We start from the raw sequence: 22381 nt of genomic DNA, 5'->3' as shown, positions 1-22381 counted from the left end.
AATTTTTTAATAGTGAGACATCATGAGGTACAGTTGAGAAAAATAAATTTTAATCTGGGTCACTACATACTAAATATTTATGCTAAGCTGTCTTCAAAGCTATGGGCTTTAAGGCAGAAAGAATATTTCTAATAAAAATATTATGAGAAAGCAACTTAGTCTCAAGTTTATATTTGGGCCTAAATTTTGTGAATCTAAGAATTTTGTTTTTCTTTCCTCCTTTTCAAGAACCACTAAGTCATTAAGGGAATATCCTTACATATGATATATAGAGTTGAAAGTACATCATAACAAAGTACTTTATCATATAATGAATCTTTGTTAATACTTACATGACTATGATATTAGCTGTGTTAGAATGTTCCTTTAATAATTCATTTAGCCTGATCTGTCGGTATGTCTGAAATGAAAAAGAACATTATTGTTAAACTAACTGAAATTCAGCACAGTTCATAAAACTATAAATCAAAGGGGCCAGAGAAAGAATAGAGGGAAAAGATGCTTATCTTGATCCTTCTTTGGTCCTGAAGACACCACCTGGTTTCCAGTGTATAGCTGGAAACACTGTGCCACACTGCCCCCTCCCACAAACAAACAAACAAACAAACAAGACTAAAAGTATCTGTTCTGTTCAAAAAAGAAACTGACAGGACTAATTCCTTTCATCAAACAGCAATTTTTGACAGTCATGTCTTAAGTAATACCATAAGTGTGAAAAATTACTTCAAAGATCCAGATGGGGAAAATACCTTGGTCTTATAAAGTTCAAGCTCATTGTCTGTTATTCTCCATGGCTCATCCTCTTTCATTTTATCTGCAATGTCTTGTTCTTTATCATCTTCATGAAGTCTATATGGCTCAATCATTTCATCAAAAGCTATAATACTACATATAAAGAATACTGATAATTAATCTTATTTTAGACTACTTCACAGTAAGATTTAAAATTAAAACACTTCCAATTATAACTTGGAAAGTAATTGTAACAATCACTCAGCAATTTATTCAGAACCATATTCATGACTACAAATTTAATTCCTAAGTATATCCCTGCTCTTATACCCAACACCTTTTACCTACACATACTTATCACAACCAAAATGCATTACTCCATTCCTAAAGAGCTTCAAGGGTTTTCCCAATTAAGCATCACTAAACACTTCCTATAATATCAATTTTCAAAATAAAGATCTCTCCCTGATTATATATAACCTTAAAGTATAAACTGCTATTTTAAAATTATTTGTGTCGGCATCTTTATCTGAGAATATTTTTAATTGTTTGGTATAATGAATATAACAAAAAATCTAGATACCACTTGCACGTAGAATTTCCTAAAAATATATTTTTCTTTCACAGTTAAGATTTCTGAAAACAATTCTTAGATTCCCCTAGTTTAAATATTAAAAAAACAGCTGAACCCAATAAGAGAGGGAGAACAAAAGGGAATGCCCTGCCACAGAGGCAGCGTTGGATGTGGGAGGGGGATGGGGGGTGGGAGGGACACTGGGAACCGTGGTGGTGGGAAATGGGCACTGGTGGAGGGATGGGTATTTGATCACTGTATAATTGAAACCCAAGCACAAAAATGTGTAAGTCTGCAACTGTACCTCATGATGTCTCACTATTAAAAATTAAAAAAAGAAAAAAAAGCAGTTGAAATAGTAGATATGCTTGTTGAGTATGGACTAAATGTAACTGAGCATGAACAATGATTAACTGAATAAATCATGAAATTTATTTGGCATGGAATTTCAAAAATTACGTAAGTAATTGAAAGGTTTTCTGAAAACTGAGCTCTTTAGCAGACCAGACTATCGATAAAACAGCAGGAAAAATAACCCAAGTAATTTAGTTTAAATCAAATAATCTGTATCTAGTGTGTCTTAGTCAACCTTAAAAATATTCAAACTTTGGTTGGAGAGATACCCAGGTTGAATCCCTGGCACCTGAATACAGCCAAGTATAGCCAAAATCTACCTCCATTGAAAACAAATTTCAAAATGTATACAAAGTAATTTCCAATAACTTACTTTTCTTTCTTTGGCTTAGTATTAATATCTCCTAGGACCATAATATCAGAGAAGTCTATCCGGAACTTGCTAAGCAAAGTAGCCATCCTAAAAACAAAAATGAACATCATTAAGATATATGGTTTTGTTTTTATTCTACATAGGTCTGGATCCATGTATTTGAAAAGCAAATTTATCAGTAAAGGCAATACTATTGTATATTAATAAAGTGAAATTACCTGTGTATATTAATAATGAATGGCAATTTTCATTCAAATGAAATTTTTCTGTTAAGTCATTCTCAAATTATATTGTACTGCTATTAATGGATTTAAGTAAAAACTAGTGAACAGTTATTTTTTCATTATTTTTCTTGAAGAATGCATATATTTTAAAGCCTGAATAGGATTTGGGGGCCAAAGTGACAGTTTTAACTGATAGGAGATTAAGTTCATAGCACTTGGCAGGGAGATGAGGGAAGGTTTATTGAGGATAAATTACATAATTCCCTAGTTGAAATGAATAAACACTGAGTTGAGTTCTAGTATAAATCTACTAAGTGGCTAACTTGTATTTATAGGGCTCAAATATTGAGTACGTAAGAGTCTCTTGAAAGAAATATATCAACAACATTGCTGAGCTTTATTTAAAGAACAGAATATTTGGGGGCTACAGAGATAGTGCTTGTCTTACACCTGACTGACTGACCAGGTGTGATCCCTACTCCAGCATCCCATATAATACCCCAAGCACAAACAAAAAGAATGGAGCATTTAAATAAGAGGGTGACAGGCAAAGGAAAAGCTATTAATATTAGGCAAAATATCAAAGTCTGAAAATACTATGTTTAGGGACCCTGAATAAACTGAAGCAAGTGGCACAAGTTGGAGGGATACATGATAAGGGAATGGAGGGCAGACTGTCAAGGCCTGGTCTCAGTTAGCAATTGACTTTTTATGGTATACATCAGAGACGGAATTACAAATGTTTTGGAGCCAGGTATGTGAAAGAGGCCCTGAGTTGTATCTCCATCTGGCACACCTTTGGATGTGGTGCCTACTCAAAAACAACACAAGGGGCTGCAGTGCTCACAAGGTCACAGACAAAACGCATACAGGTACTTAGTGAGAAGCATTGAAACTAGGATCCTGACAACACACACAGACAGGAATGGAGGACTATGGCACTCTTAACTTAAATAGACACTGTCTAAGATGTTATTTTAAAAATACTATATGTAAGTGAAACTAACCATTTACAACTTAAACATAGTGACTAAATTAAAAAGGGTAAAGCTGCAAAACTAGAGCTTCCGGCTTCAATGCAGAATAAAGCAAAATAACTGGTATTTTCTGGATTATCTAATTTTGTTTCTTCAAATTTATATGGTGATTAAGACTACTAGAAAAATTTGCTTCAAGTGAAAATAAACTTACGCTCTCCGGTCATGGTCTATTCTGTTTATTTTTCCACCAATGAAAACTCTGATTTTACAGTCTTTCCATTTTTTCTTGGTAGTCAGAAGATAAGGTATCAGTAAGGTCAAACCTAAATCACAAAAATATAACATCATTTACTAAATGCTAACTTCTCACTAAGAATTTTTACTACAGGGCCAGAATGATATGATAGTAGCACAGGGTGCATGATAGTACGATAGGATGCAGCTGACCCAGGTTCGATCCTCAGCATCCCATATGGTCCGCCAAGCCCTGCCAGGAGTAAGTCCTGAGCACCACTGGGTGTGACCCAAAAACATTTGGCAGGTCTGAAACGTAAGGGAGGCCAATGGAGCCAAGCCATGTGAAGGAGGTAGCAAAAAGGAATAGTGGCCATGGCAGTGTTGAGAGATACATACAGGATAATTAGGGGAATGACAAAATTCTTCAAGCTTATGCGAGGCTCATTTCCCACTGGAATGGGAAACATTTAAAAGGGACAAGCTGGACTGAATCCTAGAAGTGAAATCAGAATTAGTTTCCAGTCTCTATCTACAGAAATATTTTTCCTAATCTGTCCACAAGAGGGCCTGAAAGCAGTAATACCCTAGCAGTGAAAGGTTTTAACTGATGCTCTGGTGGTGATTTCTCAAACCACTCTACTCAAAAAAGTCAGAGCTCTTTGGATAAAGGAGATTCAAAGACTACTGTAAAGATAGTCAATTCTGAGCCTAAATCAACTATGTCAGAAGATGACTGGAATGTGGCAAATGAACACAGAGGACCCCACTAGTCAAATCTAAAACAGCTTAACATTAAAAAACAACAACAACAACAAAAACCAAAAACAACAAATCATATCCCATTTTTAAAAAAGCAATCTGGGTCCACAAAGACAAAGAGAAAACTATGAATAAATAAAGATGAGATGATGGGACTGAAAAATCATCTAACAACTACTAACACAACAAATAAATTTAGGTAAGATACTAATGGATGCTGAAGTTGGTGGAAAAATTGCACAAAACGGCTGGAAATAGTACAGTGGTTAGGGCACATGTCTAGCACATGCCCAACTTGGGTTTGATTCCCAGCACCCTGTGGAGCCCCTCAGTAGTACAATTAGCAGAGAATCACTGGGTGGGTCACTGGACCTTCTGAGCACTTAGTAGCTCCTCCCCTCTGCAACCCTACCAAAAAAAAAACTTGCAAGAATAATGGTGTATCTATATAGTATCCAAGTAACCCTGAAAACGCCTATAGTTAGGAAAGGGAACTGTATAAGCTAACTTCACCCATGATGATGAGTATTTGCTACTTACTGAGGTATAGAGAGTGGAACCCAGATCCTTCTGTGGCATTTCTACATAAGCATGTTAACTGAAAACATTTAATACTGAATCATTAAAAAGCACTCCAAACTGAGTGAGATGCTACCAGATGGTCTATGACATTTTTATCATAAAGGAAAAAAAACAAGGAAACTTCCAAATTGAAGGATACTTTGGACAATTAGGTACACAACACCTAACTAAAATGAATCCCATTCTTTTAAAATTGCTGGCAAATTAGAATAGGGTCTCTGGGTGCAAAGTACATGTCACTTCCTAGTACCATTACCAATTATAATCTTTTAAGTAATAGTTTAAGACCTTACCTCCATCATCAAAAAGCCACCAGACATCAATAGTATTCTTTCCTTGTTTTTTCTGAAATTGTGTACTAGCTTCAAGAAGCTTTTGGTCAGCTACATTTAAAGGTACAGCAGGCCCTTTAGATTCTGAAGGATTAGGCAGAAAAATGATATATAAGGGAGGTAAATATTAATGTTAATCTTGCTTAATTCTTAGGTTTACTAAATCTTGATATTCAACTGTAATTCAAAAAAGTTGCTGATGGTGTTCATCATAATCTTTCAGATGTTCGTAACACAGTTTTAGAAGGTTACAGATAAATGTCTTTATAATACCTAAATTCATACTGCTCTTACTAATATTCTGAATCAAGAAACTGATTAAGATTTTTGAATAGCTATTTGTACTGAGAAAATTAAGCTTATGAATATGTTAAATTTATAATCTGTTTCTCTATAAAGGTTAAATTTTTAAAAATAAAAAATATTTGTAATATAAAAGATGTAAGGAAATGGAAGACACACAATATAATCTCACAATTATCACAGTGAAACCTGTCAGTCTAAGAAAAACTCCCTTGTATTTTCCTAATTTTTGGCCCCTCACTATTGTCAGCCAATTCAAAGGACTTATAATCACATCTTTCTCTGATTCACAGAAAGATGGAGGAACTCCAGTTATCTGCTGCAGGTACATAACGAACAATATGCCATAGGAGTTCGCATCTATAGTCCCAGAAATGAAAAAAAAAAGGAAAAAGCACTGGCTCCGTGAGCAAGCAAATGACTACTAGGAAACTTCTACATCAACTTTTAAGTGCAGAGATCCATAGAAGGAAATCTGACCACTTTTGCTGAACACTGATCATTCACTTTTCATGCTGCTGTGATGTATGCAAACATGATGAATGACTGTGCATGATGAAATAATATGGCTACCAAACCATACTGCTCCATAACTCTCACCTCTATCTCCTCCTCATAAAATTCATGTATGTTGACATGACTGTGTATCTCCCAAACGCAGCAGGACTGTGAGAAATATTGTAATTTTTGAAATGAAAAATACATTAGTATCAAAATAAAGGATGTGGCTAGGTACAACTGATGGTAAAGAATGCAAGTGACACTGTAAATAAACCTACTGTGGTGTGTCTACTCACCATCTAAACCATGCAGTTTAGGCTAAAAAAATAGGCTTTCAGGGTTTGAGTATTTATAAATGCTATGAATATTTAAAAATAATTTGTCACTAATGTTATCTTTTCCCTGGCAATTTAACTCTTTAGTTAGACTCATAATTTTTGGATCTGCATTTAAAAAGAACTGTAACATCACCTCACCATGAAAATAAAAACTAAGATAAAGAAAATAAGACTGGAATTAGAGTTAACAGTATGGAAAGAGGAGGAATGAAAATAAAATGATGAAAAATGCCTGCCTTTTTTCAACAGTGGTTGAGTTGGAGTCTTGCCATCCTCTTCCTCATCTAGATTATGTTTAAAAAACACAAAATATAAGTTAATTGCCTTTGGAGCACTGAAAATGTAAAGAGAGTACATTCATAAACAAATCATAGTAAGAAGCAACAGTCTGAAAAATAATCAAGACTGAAGACTGATATTTTTCTACACTGAGTGTTCATAATTTTAAAAAGCAAACATTTCATATCCCTTCAGACAGGGCTACTAATATACACCCCTAAATTTATTCCTGTAAAACTGACCAAAAACCCTTTAGTGGATTATTTGAAATCCACGGAAAAAATGTTCAGCTACTGCTCACAGAGTAGAAATATAATTTGAATTTGATGTTGCACGTGATGAATTTTAAACATCACTATATTAATAACTAAAAGTCATTTTAGACATTTGGTAGATTGTTGGTACTTATAAAAGTTAATCATCCTTGAAAACATTTAGGCATTTTTGTCAGTCTTTTGATTTACATAAAATGCCAGGATATACATGTGTGATATTCTCAAAGAACATAAACTGTTTTAGACTAACAAATTTTTATTATAGGTTCATTTAAATTTGATTGTATTTCTCTAGAATAACCAGCTTTCCTAACCTCATTTTCTTCTTAATACAAACATAATTATTTACTAAAGGCATACAAAACTTCCCACTTGGACAGGAAAGAGTATAGCATTGGGTTCTTGGGTCAGACCCTCAGCATTCCAGTATTACCTCTAATCCCCTTTCCCACCATGTGAGCTTGTGCTAATTACTTAACTCCTCACTTTTCTCATTGGTAAGGAGAGTGAACAATACCTACCTCTTAGGCTGCCAAAAGTGTGCACTTAGCTCAGTCTCGTACAACGGAAATATAACAAGGTGCTCTTTTTTTCCCTTAGGGCAATGTATGCCTCAATAATCAAGACTGACATACAACTATCTATGCCTATAAAGAACCTTATCAGACTGTTTCTAATTCTGAATTCTTTTTAAATTGAATGAATTTTTCTAAAGTCTCTACACTAATTTTGCAAACAATGTAAAATGTTACTTTTGCATTCTAATTTCATATACTTGTTGTAAAACAAGAAACATTTAAGTATTATATTGAATGCTATGGGCTGGAGTGATAGCAATGAGGTAGGGTGTTTGCCTTGCACGCAGCCAGCCCGGCCGAGCTGGGTTGATTCCTCCGCTCCTCCCAGAGAGCCCGGCAAGCTACCGAGAGCATCTCGCCCGCACGGCTAAGCCTGGAAAGCTACCTGTGACGTATTCAATATGCCAAACACAGTAACAAAAAGTCTCAAAAAATGGAGACGTTACTGGGCCTGCTTGAGTAAATCGATGAACAATGGGAGGACAGTGTTTGTTACTGAATGCTATAGTCGTAAATATTAGTGTTTTAATAAAATAGGTATGGATCCATCTGAAAAACAGTCACGGTCCTCCCATGTTCATCGATTTGCTTGAGTGGGCCCAGTAACATCTCCATCATGAGACTTGTTACTGTGTTTGGCTGCGTGCAAGGCAAACACCATACCGCTGTGCTATTGCTCCAGCCCTCCATCTGATAAAAATATTTAAAAATATATAGTTGTGGACATTCTGTATTTCCTTAAAGAACTCAGAAATGTAAAGCATAAATATTACTTAAACTAAGTAAAAGCATCTACTTTCTCGGAGTAGAAATGTGTTCACCAGTTTTCTACTAAAAAAAAAAAATTGTACTGTACACACATGTGGATACTCATCTACTAATAGTGTTAGGTACCGAGCAGATGCTCAATAAATATTACTTGTTCCTTTCCCCACTATTGTTTTCCAATTAATTACTAGAAGATTCTGTAAAGACACTCCCTATCTTAGGCAAAAAAAGAATTTTAAAAATGAGATAATGTATATACCATGAACCAAAAACAAATGCAGAAACAAAAGTTATCAGATCAACTTATACATATGTTCTGAGGTGAAACAAAATGTTTAATGCCAGCAAAGAAAAAATGGATCAACGAAACAATAAATTGCAACCCTCCAAGCAAACAAGATAAATACAGAAGCAAGAAATATGAAGTGAAGCAAATGCTTCTAAATAGTCTACAAGAGATCAATGTCATAGCAGTTAAGATTTGCCTAAGGTTATCAGTTTCAGAAAAAAAAAAAGAATGGCAAATCACAAGAATCAGAAGTATATGGTTTGATGATTTACAGTGCAGATTTTTTTTTCCTTTTTGCAAGTCAGCTGGGAATAGGACAGATTGAGATACTAGACTGAACAGAGATAGGAGAGTGAGGGTAGGAGAAGTAAGATTTGGAAGTCATCCCCTTCCTTTTCATAAAGGACACAGATTTATAGGTGAAATAATCCGAAAGTCTCATTAGGTCTGTTAGTCATTATAGCTTAAATCACAAGAGTCACAGGTATATGTGCAACTCTGACCTAACAGTTTAGGAGCCAAATAGAAAGAGCTTACTTCTTCAGAGAAATTAAACTGAGGAATGAAATTGTACAAGATTGTCAACAATGCCGATTTACCTAAAGAACTCCACATACAGTTAACTGAGATGATGAAGCATATATATGGTATTTAAATAACTTGATTTAAAAAATTAAATTGTTATAAAAACTTCCTTTCTTTGTTATGCTATCCATAAAAAACCTCATTCCTTTATGTTATGCTATACATAACTAAATTATCATGTTTCCAAGTTCAGATTTAATTTATGCTTTAAATTATATGTCTCATCTAGTGCAAGTATAATTATGTAAACATGTAAACACATTATACAGTTGACATGGCTTTTGTTCTACAAACTAGTATATTTAAGTACAGTATATTAAAAATAGCTAATTGTTCTGTAGTTAAATTTTTCTTGAAAGACATACATTTTACCTGAACAATGCAAAATAGAACATTTGAGAATAAGTTACCGTATAAGACATATTATAACACTAATAAAATTTCTTATTTGAATAAAAATTACCTTTATGTGGAACAGTTTTTTCACCAGATGGTTTGGAAGTATCTAAGTCTGATTTTTTACTATACTCCATGCTTACTACCACATCTTTGACACCAGGAGATTTTTCTTGTGATGACAGTAATTCTTCTGCAGACATAAAAATATTCAGGCATTACTTAATCTTATCTTTACCTGAATCCTATCTTAACCATTAAGGTATCATGGTTTAATATAAATTAAATGAGAGTTTTAAGTAAACTTTTTTATGAAAGTTTTTATTATAAATGATCTAAACAAATAATCAAATAATTTTTCTGAACAGATTATCATAACTATTTGAGCCATAACTAAAAAGTTAGACTTCTAAATTAGGTACTAGAAAATCAATAATGAAAAGAGACTTTTGGAACACAAGTCTGTTAGACAAATATATATATACATATATATATGCATATATACACACACACACATATATATATATATATATATATAACATGAAAACCAATTCTACTCTCAGCCATGGCAAATGTTTACTATGTAAGATATTAAACAATAATGGAAATGTGTGGTTTTGTCTACAGAGCTGAAACCAGGAGTAGCGGGAGCCGTAGTATAGCATATAGGGTGCTTGCCTTTGTACTCAACCAATCCGGGTCTGATCCCTAAGCACCTCCAGGTGTGACCCAAAAAGAAAAACAAGGAAAAAAAAAAAAAACCAGGAGACATCATTCCTTCTTAACATCAAGTCCAAGGGCCGGAGTGAGGTACAGCAGGTAGGACATCTGCCTTGCACGCGGCAGACCTGGGTTCAATCCGGCATCGACCTGGGTTCAATCCGGCATCCCATATGGTCCCTCAAGCACCTTCAGGAGTAATTCCTGAGTGCAGAGCCAGGATTAACCCCTGAGCATGGCTGGGTGTGACCCAAAAACAAAAACAAACAAAAAATCCCATCAAGTCCAAGTACCATTTCTTAAAAATAAAGCTCTTTCTTAATTTTCTATCTTTTGGGAATGAGTCTGTAAACATGTAGCATTCACCATAAAAACATTCATCCAGGGTCCAGAGCAATGATACAGTGGATAGAACACGTGCCTTGTATGCAGCTGACCTGGATTTGATTCCCTCAACCCACCAGGAGTTATCTCTGAGCAGAGCCAGTAGTAAACCGCGAGCACCATTGGGTGTGGCCTCAAAACAGAAAGAATCACTAACCCTAATCCAGATTGGTACAACTATGAAACACAAACTTTGGTAGAGCCAGTTCATCATGACACAGAATAAATGGCAAATGCTAAAATAATTGGAAAATCTGTAAAGGTTAGTTATCATTTTTGACAAAAATTAAAAACTTACCTTGTCCTTGAAGATGAGATATATCCAAACCCTCTTTTAGACGGATAACTACGACTCCATACTGCATGTCAAAAGCATCACTTAAAAAAAAAAATTTAAAAAAGGTCAGAAAAATCAAACTTCTATCTTTGCTCTCCTCTACAAAATGAAGGCAATATTAGATCTCTAAAATTACATTTGGCCTTAAAAATCCTAACTTTTCTTTAACATAGCGGGAGTAGCGGGAGCTATAGTATAACATATAGTATACACGTAGTATAACTTATAGGTGCTTGGGGGACCATATGGGATGCCAGGGATCGAACCCGGGTCGGCCGCGTGCAAGGCAAATGCCCTACCTGCTGTGCTATTGCTCAGGCCCCAGGAGTAGGATCTTTTACAGTGTTTTCTATCTAAAGTAGCTACCATAACTGTATTGCTATCCTATTAAAGCTAACAAGTTACAGAAAAAAAATCACAGCAATTCCACTATATTTCATTTAGGCTGATACCCTTAAACTTAAGAAGTACAAAAAAAGCTATCTATTGAGAATGAGAGTCAATGGTACTTTTTTTTTTTAAATGTGTGATAGTGTCAGAGATTGAACCAGGGGCCCTACACATGTAAAAACAGTTGTTCTACCACTGAGTTATATCATTAGCAGATGGTAGAGTAGCCAGTGATGATTTCTGGAAGAAGAAAGAAAACTGTAAAGACATTTTTTTAATTGTCACAAAACCAGTTTATAAAAAGTAGTCCAAAGATTTTTATAAGCGATTGCAAATGTGTCCATTCATCCTTTCAAATTTTTAAACACAAAAGGGAACACTGTATACATGTTATATATAAAAACCTCTAAGATGCTATTAAGAACAGACTAATTCTGAAAACTTTTTTAAGACCATAAATCATGTTGGCCCAAGTGTTTCTAGAATTTAAAATGATAAAACTGCTGCCTTTAATTGCGCCTCAAGACGGGAACAGGTTAAAATTTACCTTTGTTTTTGATTATAGTATAATCAAGGCACTCATCGAATGCTGTCATATCACTTTAAGAATGGAAAAGCATTTATAAATTTTACAAAATTATAAAAATTATTGCTCAAATTAATAAATTAAAGCACATGTTCACTTTATAGTTAAGTCATTATAAAAGGTCTTTTGCCGTGTTCTAAAATGTAGGGAGATCACTTTGGCCTATTCATAGAATTGAATTAGCTTAAGAAATTCATAAAGAAATTAATGGGCAAGGGGACTTGGAGTAGTTGCACAGCAGGTAGGGCATTTGCATGCGGCCGACCTGGGTTCGATTCCCAGCATCTCATACGGTCCCCTGAGCACCACCAGGAGTAATTCCTGAGTGCAGGGCCAGGGGTAACCTCTATGCATGGCAGGGTGTGACCCAAAAAGAAAAAAAAAAAAAACAAAGAAAAAAAATTAACGGGCACATTAACTTTGCTTGGTTGTATATTTAAAGACATGAATCAAAATCAGTCTCCTTGAACAAAGGGGAATGCCCTGCCACAGAGGCAGGGTGGGAGGGGGGGTGGGCACTGGTGGAGGGATGGGTATTTGATCATTGTATGACTGAAACTCAGGCACAAAGATTTGTAAATCTACAACTGTACCTCATGGTGCTTCACTAATAAAAAAAAAAATCAGTCTCCTTAAAAGCCAAGAAATTGGGTTCCATGAGATAATGCTGGATGAAATAGTAAAATACTCTTGCTATATGCTACAGAGATACATACTTGTTACAAGATAAAAGCATCACTGCTTTTAAACATAATTTTTTGGTTATAAAATTTATAACCATAAATGTTTCCATATTTATATTTCACAATATATTACATAACATGAAATATTATATAAGTTATTATGTATTATGTTATATATATGCATAAATGCATATATTATATTCCATATTATAACCATACATATGATGTGATAGCACAGTGGGTAGGACGTTTGCCTTGCACATGGCTGACACGGGTTTGACTCCTCCGTCCCTCTTGGAGAGCCCAGCAAGCTACCGAGAGTATCCTGCCCGCACGGTAGAGCCTGGCAAGCTCCCCATGGTGTATTTGATATGCCAAAAACAGTAAGTCTCACAATGAAGACGTTATTGGTGACAGCTTGAGCAAATCGATGAACAATGAAAAGATAGTGCTACATATCTTATATATAAAAGTTCCAAGAAAGAAAATAATTCTAGTGAGTTAAAGGTAATAGATAAAAATTTAGAAAAAAAATTTAAATTCATACTTTTATTTGGGGGGGAGGGGAATTTCCAGGAGATACAACGGGCCACTATCAGTGATTCTCACCATATGGCCCTCACAGTTCAATGATTGGGCCCATGGCAGAGATGCTGGCAGTTGAATCTAGTTTTAAGACTGTGTCAAATATACATTTTTCTTTTAAAAGGAAGAATTCTTTGTATATAGAGAAATACTTTATGAGAAGGGTAAATCGCTTTGTCAGCTATGATAAGAAAAAAATTCACTTTTCCAGTTTGGTGTACTGAGATAATCCTTACACTATTAAAACTATTCTGAGTGAGATAAAAAGATTTGTCAAGCAAATCCCAAAATAGCAGGAAAAGGAAGTATTTTTCAAGATTAAGAAGAAAATGCAAAAATAAAACCTTTGGGGGCTGGAGCAATAACACAGTGGGTAGGGTGTTTGTCTTACATGAGGCCAACCTGGGCTCAATTCCCAGCATCCCATGTGGTCCTTTGAGCACTGCCAGGACTAATTCCTGAGTGCAGAGCCAGTACTAACCCCTGTACATCGCTGGGTGTGATCCAAAAAAGCAAAAATAAATAAATAAATAAAAGCTTTATTTTTATTATAAAAATAATAAAAATGTAGTAGATTCGAAATAAACACAAAATCACTCATGATATAGAGTAAAAATCAGAAGACAAAATAACAAAACAAAGAACCCACTGAAAACTTTATGAGAAGAAAACGAAAAGTGACATGAATCAAAACTTAGCTAAGAATTATACTTCAAGAGAAAAGCAAAATATTCAACCAAAATTTTAAAAAAGAAACAACTGATAGCAAAGTTAGTTCGAGAAGAGAATAAACCTCTGTGTTGTCACCGTGAAAAAATGCACCATTTAACAATCAGAGTGATGGGACCAACATTTGAGAACACTGTTGTACTGGACCCGAGGAATGTGAAAATACTCACAAACCTAAACAGGAAGTCCAGCTACAGATACGTGTGTATATACAGATAAGTGTGTGTATGAAGGTATAAAAAGATGGATAAAAACATTTGTTCCCAGATTATCAATTTATAGTACAACAGGAGCTTAGAAATATGCTCAGTGGTAGAACACAGACCATGTGTGTGAAATCCTGGGTTTGACCCTGGAACTGTTTAAAAACCAGAAAAATAAAACACCCCTATAAAGTCTGAAAAACTAGGTAATCCTTGTGATTTTGTTCAGTCTTGTGATAAAGACAAAACCAGCGCAGATGTTCAAAATGAACTTTATGGAACCAAGAATGTTAGGGACTTAAATACTTACTGAAACATGTTTATATACATATCTACATCCCTCATATCTGCTTGCATCCAATTTTTCTTAAATCCAAGCACAAGTGTGTTTGGTTTCATACGCCCAAGACCAGCAGCCTAAAATAAAGAAAAACCACAATTTTTAATATGTACTATACAATATTCTCCTGAAACATTTTAAAATCATGTGCCTTTATCAGCAAATACATTGAGCATCCAATACAAGCACATTTATAAATTACATATACATTGTTAAAATTAAAAATCGGAGAGGGGCTGGACCCGGATTTGACCCCCAGCATTCAATATGGTTCTCTGAGCACCACCAGGAGTAATTCTTGAGTGCATGAGTCAGGAGTAACTCCTGTGCAACACTGGGTGTGACCCCCCCCCAAAAAAAATATAAATAAATGAAAATTAGAGAATAAAAATCAAGCACTTGAAAAGGCCTAAATGAACACTTTCATACTTCTAAATTATCAAAATGTTCATATTTTCAGTAAATGATAGAATATAATCATTTATAAAGATTGTTATAATATAGTAGAATTGTTATATATTTTGATGACAGTCATTAAAACTTAAATTGAGGGCAAGAGAGATGGTACAGAGTTAAGGTGCAGGCGGCAAATACTAGACGGACCCCTGGGACCACAAGGTTCCAAGAGTATCTCAGGAAGCAAGCAACCCTGAAGATCCCCAAGCACTACTGTGGTGGCTAGGGTAATTGTGGCATTATAGGGCATGAACAGCAAAGCGCCTCAGACCCTTGCACTCAAACTCTGGCCCAGTTGGCTGCGAGTAATAGGAGGCCTCAAGTGACAAATAAGTAAAACTTAAAAATCGAAAGTCCCAAGGAAAATCTGCTAGTTTTAGTTGTAAATTACAACACTAAGGTTTTCATTCTTTGTGTCAATCAACAGTATCTAGTGAAACTCGAATTAATTTTCTTTCTGAACTTCTCATCAGTATTTCCTGCAGTGAGAAATTCAGTATGCCTAAAAATATTTCTTCAAATCCAAGAATCTCTTATGATTGTGGCGAAATAAATAAATAAAAACTAGAGGTGAAAACTGAATTTAAAATTTTGCCATTTTAACCATTTTAAAATTTAAAATCAATCTATTTCCATCATTCCAAACAGAAATTCCCTAATCAGTAAGGAATAACTACCTACTACTCTGTCCTTTCCCCAGGTCCTGAGAACTATCCTACGTCAGTCTCTACAAATTACTTATCATCCTAAAATTTTTCTGTAAATGGAATCATATAGTATTGTTCTGTGTCTGGCTTATTTCATTTGATAGGTTTTACCAGGTTCATCCATATTATAACATATATCAAAACTCTACAGCTTTTTATGACTATTTTATTCTATGTATACGTACTTTATCTACTGACTGCAGATTGTCACATAAATGTGTCCATTGCACTTATGCTGCACTGGACTATGGCAATCAAAGCCTGTTTGATTCCTTGATTTTAATCTCTACAGGTAGATTAAAACTACGGGCAGCCTTGGAGTACTTACACGTCATATGGGAAGACTATATTTAGCTTTCTGATAACCCACCAAATTGTCTCCCACAGAGGCTATGTCATTTTACATTTCCATCAACAATGCACAAGTTCCCATTTCTTCACTTCCTTGGCAGCAACACGTATTTCCTGATCTTGTTTGTTTTAAGGGCATCCTAGTAATACAAAGCGGATTTCTATTGTGGCTTTCATTTGCCACCCAAGGATACTGAGTATGTTTTCATGTACTTATTAGCTACCTTTATATTTTTTTTCGGGGGGGGGGGCTGTTTACAGTTGAAAGTGCTCTGAAATCACTTCTAGTTGTGCTTTAGGGGAGTATATACAATACAGGAATCAAACTACGGCAAGCCACATGCAAGACAAGACAGGTGCCTTAATCCCTGTATTATCCCTCTGACTATGATCTTTTTATTTTCTTTGGAAAAGTTTAAGTTTTTTCCATCTTTTCATAGCATGCCTTTGGTTGCTATTCATTCTAGATATCTATATATTCTGAATATTAAACCTCATCAGGTTAAGTAGCTTTCAAAAATATTTTAATTGTGTAGATTATCTTTTAATTTTCTTAATGTTCTCTGATGCAGAAGTTTTAAATTTTAATTTAAGTCCAATTTACCAATAAAAATTAAGTTATCCCAGGACTGCATATGTTCCCTTACTACCACCAGCAGTGATCCCCGAGTACAAATCTGGAAATCCTAAGTACTTGCGTGTTCCTCATCCCAGAAAAAAAAAAAAAAACTTGTCTTTTAAATGTTAAAGATTTGAATTTTATAGAATTAACCTGGGATCAACCCCAAATACCATTTATAAGCCCATGAGTACCACCTGGAGTGGCCCCAAAACAAAAAAATATTTAACATTAAGAACCTGTGACAATGTTTACTCTTCTGTTTTTCAACTTCATTATTAGAGTGATTTTAAACCTTAACACAATGCTAACAAATGCTAACAAGAGGCAACCTGGTGCGATCACTCCACATAAATGCAAGCAGTGAATGATTATATTCACTTTAAACTAAAAACGTATCTCCACTACAACAAAAAACTCTTATAGTCCCCTCCAAATCCATGTAACATTCATCCTGAAATCCTTTGTAGAGTGTGATCAAAATACCTACTTAATCAAAATATCAGTTTCCATACAATTTGTGTTTTTTTCTAAAAAAATACAAGTAAATAAGTGAAATAATGGGAATATCTTAAAAAGAAACAATTTACAAATGGGTCCGTTCTCCTTCAAATGGTACATTAGTTTCATAATCACCTCTGTGAGTATACAAATCTTAGAAGTCCAATCTAATAAAGGCATTTGTGTTAAGACAAGAGTGAAACTTAAAAAAATATTAAAGCTAACACAAATTAAAATATTGTCACTGAAAGGCATTAAAAATATACCTGCATCAAATACTGTGCACCTTCTCGCAAGTCATCTGCATGTACAGGAGCATAAAAACCTTTCATTTTGTTCTTGATAAGCCATCGCTGATACCGGGCTTGATCAATAGACATCTCTTTCACAGCTTGTCTTCGAGGGCCCTTTAGAGTAAGAGAGTAACATCTTAAATCGAAAGGCCATCTATTCCACGCACAAAAATCATACTGGGCCAGAGAGACAGTATGGAGGGTAAGGCACTTGACCTGCACTAGAATAGCTCCGCCAGGGGTCACTTTTGAGCATAGAACCAGGGGTAGTCTCTGATCCTCCCAGGGTGTAACCCAGCCCCTACCCCAAATAAATAAAGTGCCTAACCACTGTGGGAAGACATGTAATACTTTATTTTTCAGGTCACAGAATTCTATCCAATACTTCGGCTTATAAAAAGGTTTGATGAAATAGTTGTGGCACAGGAGGTAACAGGAGAAGTGAAGAAAAGAAACACATACTAATAATCTTATTTTTAATCTCTAATATTGAGAGAAACCAGAAATTACTGAAAATGGAAACTAGATTACAGAGACTAAAAAATTTCCCAGGTTCATTTTGGTTTTAATACCACTGGAAATCAAAGCAGCTATATTATTTAAATGCTTTTCTTCCTCTATACTTCTCGTAAAACAATGAAATAAAAAATTATTTTAAATTTTCAATTCTATTTTTGGACTTTTCAATCAAACATAAAACCTATTATAAAACAAACTCCAAATAATCAAAAGCATGCAAATAAAATACTAATAGGAAAAAATACTATTTATCTTTTCTAGTGGGTAACTTTTATAATAATTTTTATAATTTTTTAATTTTTTGTGCTCAAGCCCTTGATTTAAATGGATGAACCCAGAGACAAACTAGAAAACTTGACAGGTTTGTAATGGATTGTTGTTTTGATGTACCCTTTTACCAACCTACACATGCCCACAAATGGCTTTCACTTTGCTACATAGTAAGTACAAGAGTAACTCTAGCAGGGGCTAGGACATGAGACATGAAACATATTTTTAATAACTATACTAACACACAAAGAAGAGATGTACAGCATTTATGTTTCCCAGTCAAAATGCCAAGAATAGAATCCCACATCTGTATGCTATCTGCCAGCTATGGAGGCTGCGCCTCACAGTGCCTGGGGAAGGTGGGAGACTGTACACTGAACCTGGGACCTCTTATACACAAAGCATTTGCCCTGCACCTCTTGGAACTACATACTCAGCCACGATTCAACAGTATTTTCTAAAAATTAATTTTGTAGCTGGAGCAACAGCACAGTGGGTAGGGCATTTGCCTTGCATGTGGCTGACCCGGGTTTGATTCCTCTGTCCCTCTCAGAGAGCCCGGCAAGCTATGAGAGTATCCCGTCCACAGAGCAGAGCCTAGCAAACTCCCCATGGCGTATTCAATATGCCAAAATCAGTAACAGCAAGTCTCACAATGGAAACGTTACTAGTGCCTGCTCAAGCGAACTGATGAACAAAGGGAGGACAGTACTACAGTGCTCTTAGTTATTAAGCTATTTTTAGATAAACCATCTGATATGCTAAGAATGGTTATATGCTCAATTAATTAAACTCATGACAGGGGCCAGAGGATAGTAACAGTGGTAAGGTTTAGTCCATAGAGCATCACCCCTGGGGGCAGCCCTAGAAGACCCAAGCCCCACCCAGGTGGCCCTTAATCTCTGGAAATGGAGGGCCCAGAAGCATGGCCTCCTTGAACCCTTGCATTGAAACTCTGGCCCTACTGGCATGTGGTGATCCTGAGCCTCCTGAGCACTGCCCCCAAATAAATTCAAAAATCTTTCCTAAAATGATTTAAAGACAACGTGTGTATTGGAAAACTAGTATAGGGGCTAAAGCACTTGCCTTGCATGTGGGCAACCACGGTTCGATCCCCAGCACTGGCCATGTTCCCCCTAGCACCAGGTGTGACCCCCGTACACTGACAGTGTAGAGTCAGGACTAAGCCCCAAGCAGACAGATGTACCAACAACCCCCCCCCCCACACACACACACCAGTTAAAAACCAAAACTACGCAAAATATTTTTAGTATACAAAAAAAGCTTAACACTTACCATATGTATATGACCACAGATCATCAAACCAACATTTTTTGTGAAATCATGAACAAGATGAAGTAAAGCTGGGCGTGAGTTTGGAGAACCAGTCATAACAATACATTGTGGCCTAAATTACAATGAAAAATTAAAAAAATACAGTTTATGTTTTTGGTAACAAGGCCATAATATTAAGTTATTGTTCTAAAAATATATTCTACCAGAGAACTTTTATTTGGTGGAGTTGGGGATCTAATCCACGGTCTCACACGGGGATGGTCGGTGCTCGGGCCCAGACACATGAGAGAAGATAGATCACAACCCCGCAGTTTGGGGGCTATCCCCAAATGTGCCAGGAATTGAATACAGGTTACCAGGAAGCAGAGCCTACACTACAGCCCTTTCAACAGCATCAAATGGCTTTTAAACAATGTTTCCTGGTATGTAGGAAATACAAAAACAAAACCTGGTAACAACAAACAAACTCTAATACAGTAAGTATGTATAGGCCCTGGATTTGGGTTCCAGTATGGCAAAAGATGAAAAATAAATCAGGTTTCCATTCTGGAAGTTCAAACAAGATAGCAAAAAACCTCTAAAATGATAGTTCATGAAATTTTAAAAAATTAAATTTTTGAACTTAAAAACTGTTACGGTAGTTCATTATTATATTCATAAATTATCATGAAACCCTAAAACTTTTTAAAAATACTTATTCAGGATTTTATAGCAGGCTAGTTGAAAAACCAACTCTGAAAGAATTGCTTAGTAACAACCTTACATCATGTACTGTACCATAAAGAGCTAACAGTCCCGCTATTTAATCTCTTCTAAATTTTAGTAGGTGACATGGTTCCTAGTCAGAAATTACATTTCTAAGCTCTCTTAACAGCTAAAAGAATCCTACATCTGAATTACAAGGCAGTTCTAGTTTCAGGTCATGTAAAAAAGCAGTGAGAGGAGCCAGAATGATAGGACAGCAGTTATGGTATTTGCCTTGAAATGTGACTGATCTGGGTTTGGTCCCTGTTATCCCATATGGCACCAGAGCCCAGAGAGGAGTGATCTCTGATACTGGTGAAGAGGGAAAATTGTACACATAGAATCTGATCATGGCTGATTGTAAAGTTGGGTGCAGTGAATAATTCTGTAAATTACAGTACCTCCATAAAAAAATAATTAAAAAGAAATCAAGAAAGTAGAAATATATTTTGGGGGTGCTGGGGTGGACGCAAAGGACAGAGCTTCCTTTTCTCAATGTCCACCCCCCTTCATCTGAGAAAGGCAATGTGGAAGGCTAGTGCCAGAAAAACATCAGATTCATAATGTAATTGGTTTTCATTTAACTTCTGGTGGAAGTGCATTCTGAAAACTTTTATAAAACTTTTCCAACTCTGCTGAGGAGATAGCACAGTGGGTAGGGCATTTGCCTTGCACGCGGACGACCCGGGTTCGATTCCCATCATCCTATATGGTCCCCTGAACACGGCCAGGAGTAATTCCTGAGTGCAGAGCCAGGAGTAACCCCTGTGCAGTGCTTGGGGTACCCTCCAATATATCTTTGCCAGGTGTGACCCCCCCCCCCCCAAAAAAAACCTCCAACTTTTTTTTATAACCCTCTCCTACCCACAACCCCACATGGATTTGCAACCCAATAAAACAGCTAGACCAGTGTTTCTCAAAGTGGCTAATACTGCCCCCCTCAGTGTCATTGGAAAGAATCAGGGGTACAGTAGACCAAATGTTTAAAAATGTCATCATCAGAACATGGATTCATGTGTCAATTCATGTGTCAGTCAATCTCTCTCTCTCTCTCTCATAGAAATTAAAATTTGGTTTCCCAAGTGCAACAAATCTATCTTCTTTCCATAAAACACTCAACGTCCTAATATGATGTCAATTCCTGTCTTGTTGAAGGTACTGTATTTTTTTTTAGCCCATAAATTAAGGTAGTGATCTAACTATACACAAATGAATCTCATCTATTGATAAGTCAATCTTAAAGTTTGCAGAAAAAGCAACCAAATAATTCCATTTCCTTTCCATATAACGGGCAACAGTTCGGTCGATTAATAAGAGGCTATCTCTGGTCCAGAGACACCAGCAATAGCTGAGTGCAGTCATACTTCAAATAGGGGCCGCAGAAGAATGTTTACGTCTGAATTCTGAAAGCCCCAAGATGCAGGGGCTATTTCTCCCACTTTTCATCCTAGCTCTTCCAGATCTCTCCTAGTCAAGACTTTACTAATAAGCAAAAGCTTATAAGGTTCTTTTCTGGGAAGTCTAATCAGATGAAAAAGAAAATCCTTAAAATGACTTAAATTCTTCAAAGAAACCAGAAAAGCCACATTAATCTACAATAGTGCTTCTACTGACAACCCCACCCACCAATGCAGAGCTTCCCTTGCCAAGGATCATGGATATTTAGAGGCTAAACCTACAAATCCAAATTAAAGAAACAGGAAACGATGAGAAAGACATTTTTTAAAAAAGAAACAACAAAGTGAAGAAAGCAAAATGTTTTGGCAAGTTCTGTAAAGACTAAGCAATTTTTAAAAACTGACCCCCCCCCCCAAAAAAAAAGCTGAACTGACTTCAGAGACAACTAAAAAGTCAGACCAAAAAAGGCCATCAATCACGATGTATTCCATAATTTATCTGAATTATGCTTTGAAAGTCATGGGGGGGAGGGGCACGAAGGGTGCTTGTCTTGTACACAGCTCAGTTGGGTTTGGTCCCTAATACCCTATATGGTCCCCTGACCCTGATAGGAATGATCCCTCAGCAAAGCTAGGTGTGCCCCCTCAAAAATCAAACAACAAAAGTCATGAGACTGAAATCAAAATTATATTTTGTATCCAATAAAACAGGATCTAGCAAATATAATGGCACAAAGATATATTGGAGGGGGCCAAAGTGATAGTACAGCGGGTAGGGCAATTTGCCTTGCATGTAGCCAATCTGGGTTCTT

The 22381-nt window shown here is 35.9% G+C and overlaps 1 protein-coding gene across 2 annotated transcripts in view; it reads right to left on the bottom strand.

The window, feature by feature from the left end:
• Window positions 1–22381, bottom strand: part of SLC12A2 (solute carrier family 12 member 2) — an 89687-nt gene that overhangs the window by 3624 nt on the left and 63682 nt on the right. Inside the window, exons 16-26 of one of the 2 annotated variants that reach the window (XM_056124400.1) lie at window positions 19429–19540; window positions 17317–17457; window positions 14387–14493; window positions 10862–10941; window positions 9527–9652; window positions 6526–6573; window positions 5109–5231; window positions 3449–3560; window positions 2034–2120; window positions 750–885; window positions 333–400 (exon numbers count right to left, since the gene is read on the bottom strand). In XM_056124400.1, coding sequence (XP_055980375.1) covers window positions 333–400; window positions 750–885; window positions 2034–2120; window positions 3449–3560; window positions 5109–5231; window positions 6526–6573; window positions 9527–9652; window positions 10862–10941; window positions 14387–14493; window positions 17317–17457; window positions 19429–19540 — 1140 coding nt within the window. The remainder of the gene's footprint in view (window positions 1–332; window positions 401–749; window positions 886–2033; window positions 2121–3448; window positions 3561–5108; window positions 5232–6525; window positions 6574–9526; window positions 9653–10861; window positions 10942–14386; window positions 14494–17316; window positions 17458–19428; window positions 19541–22381) is intronic. The other variant, XM_056124401.1, reaches the window with a different exon arrangement.

This window comes from Sorex fumeus, unplaced genomic scaffold (assembly GCF_029834395.1).
Source record: "Sorex fumeus unplaced genomic scaffold, SorFum_2.1 ptg000051l, whole genome shotgun sequence".
Lineage (NCBI taxonomy): Eukaryota > Metazoa > Chordata > Mammalia > Eulipotyphla > Soricidae > Sorex > Sorex fumeus.
This window is presented reverse-complemented; position numbering and strand designations above follow the sequence as displayed.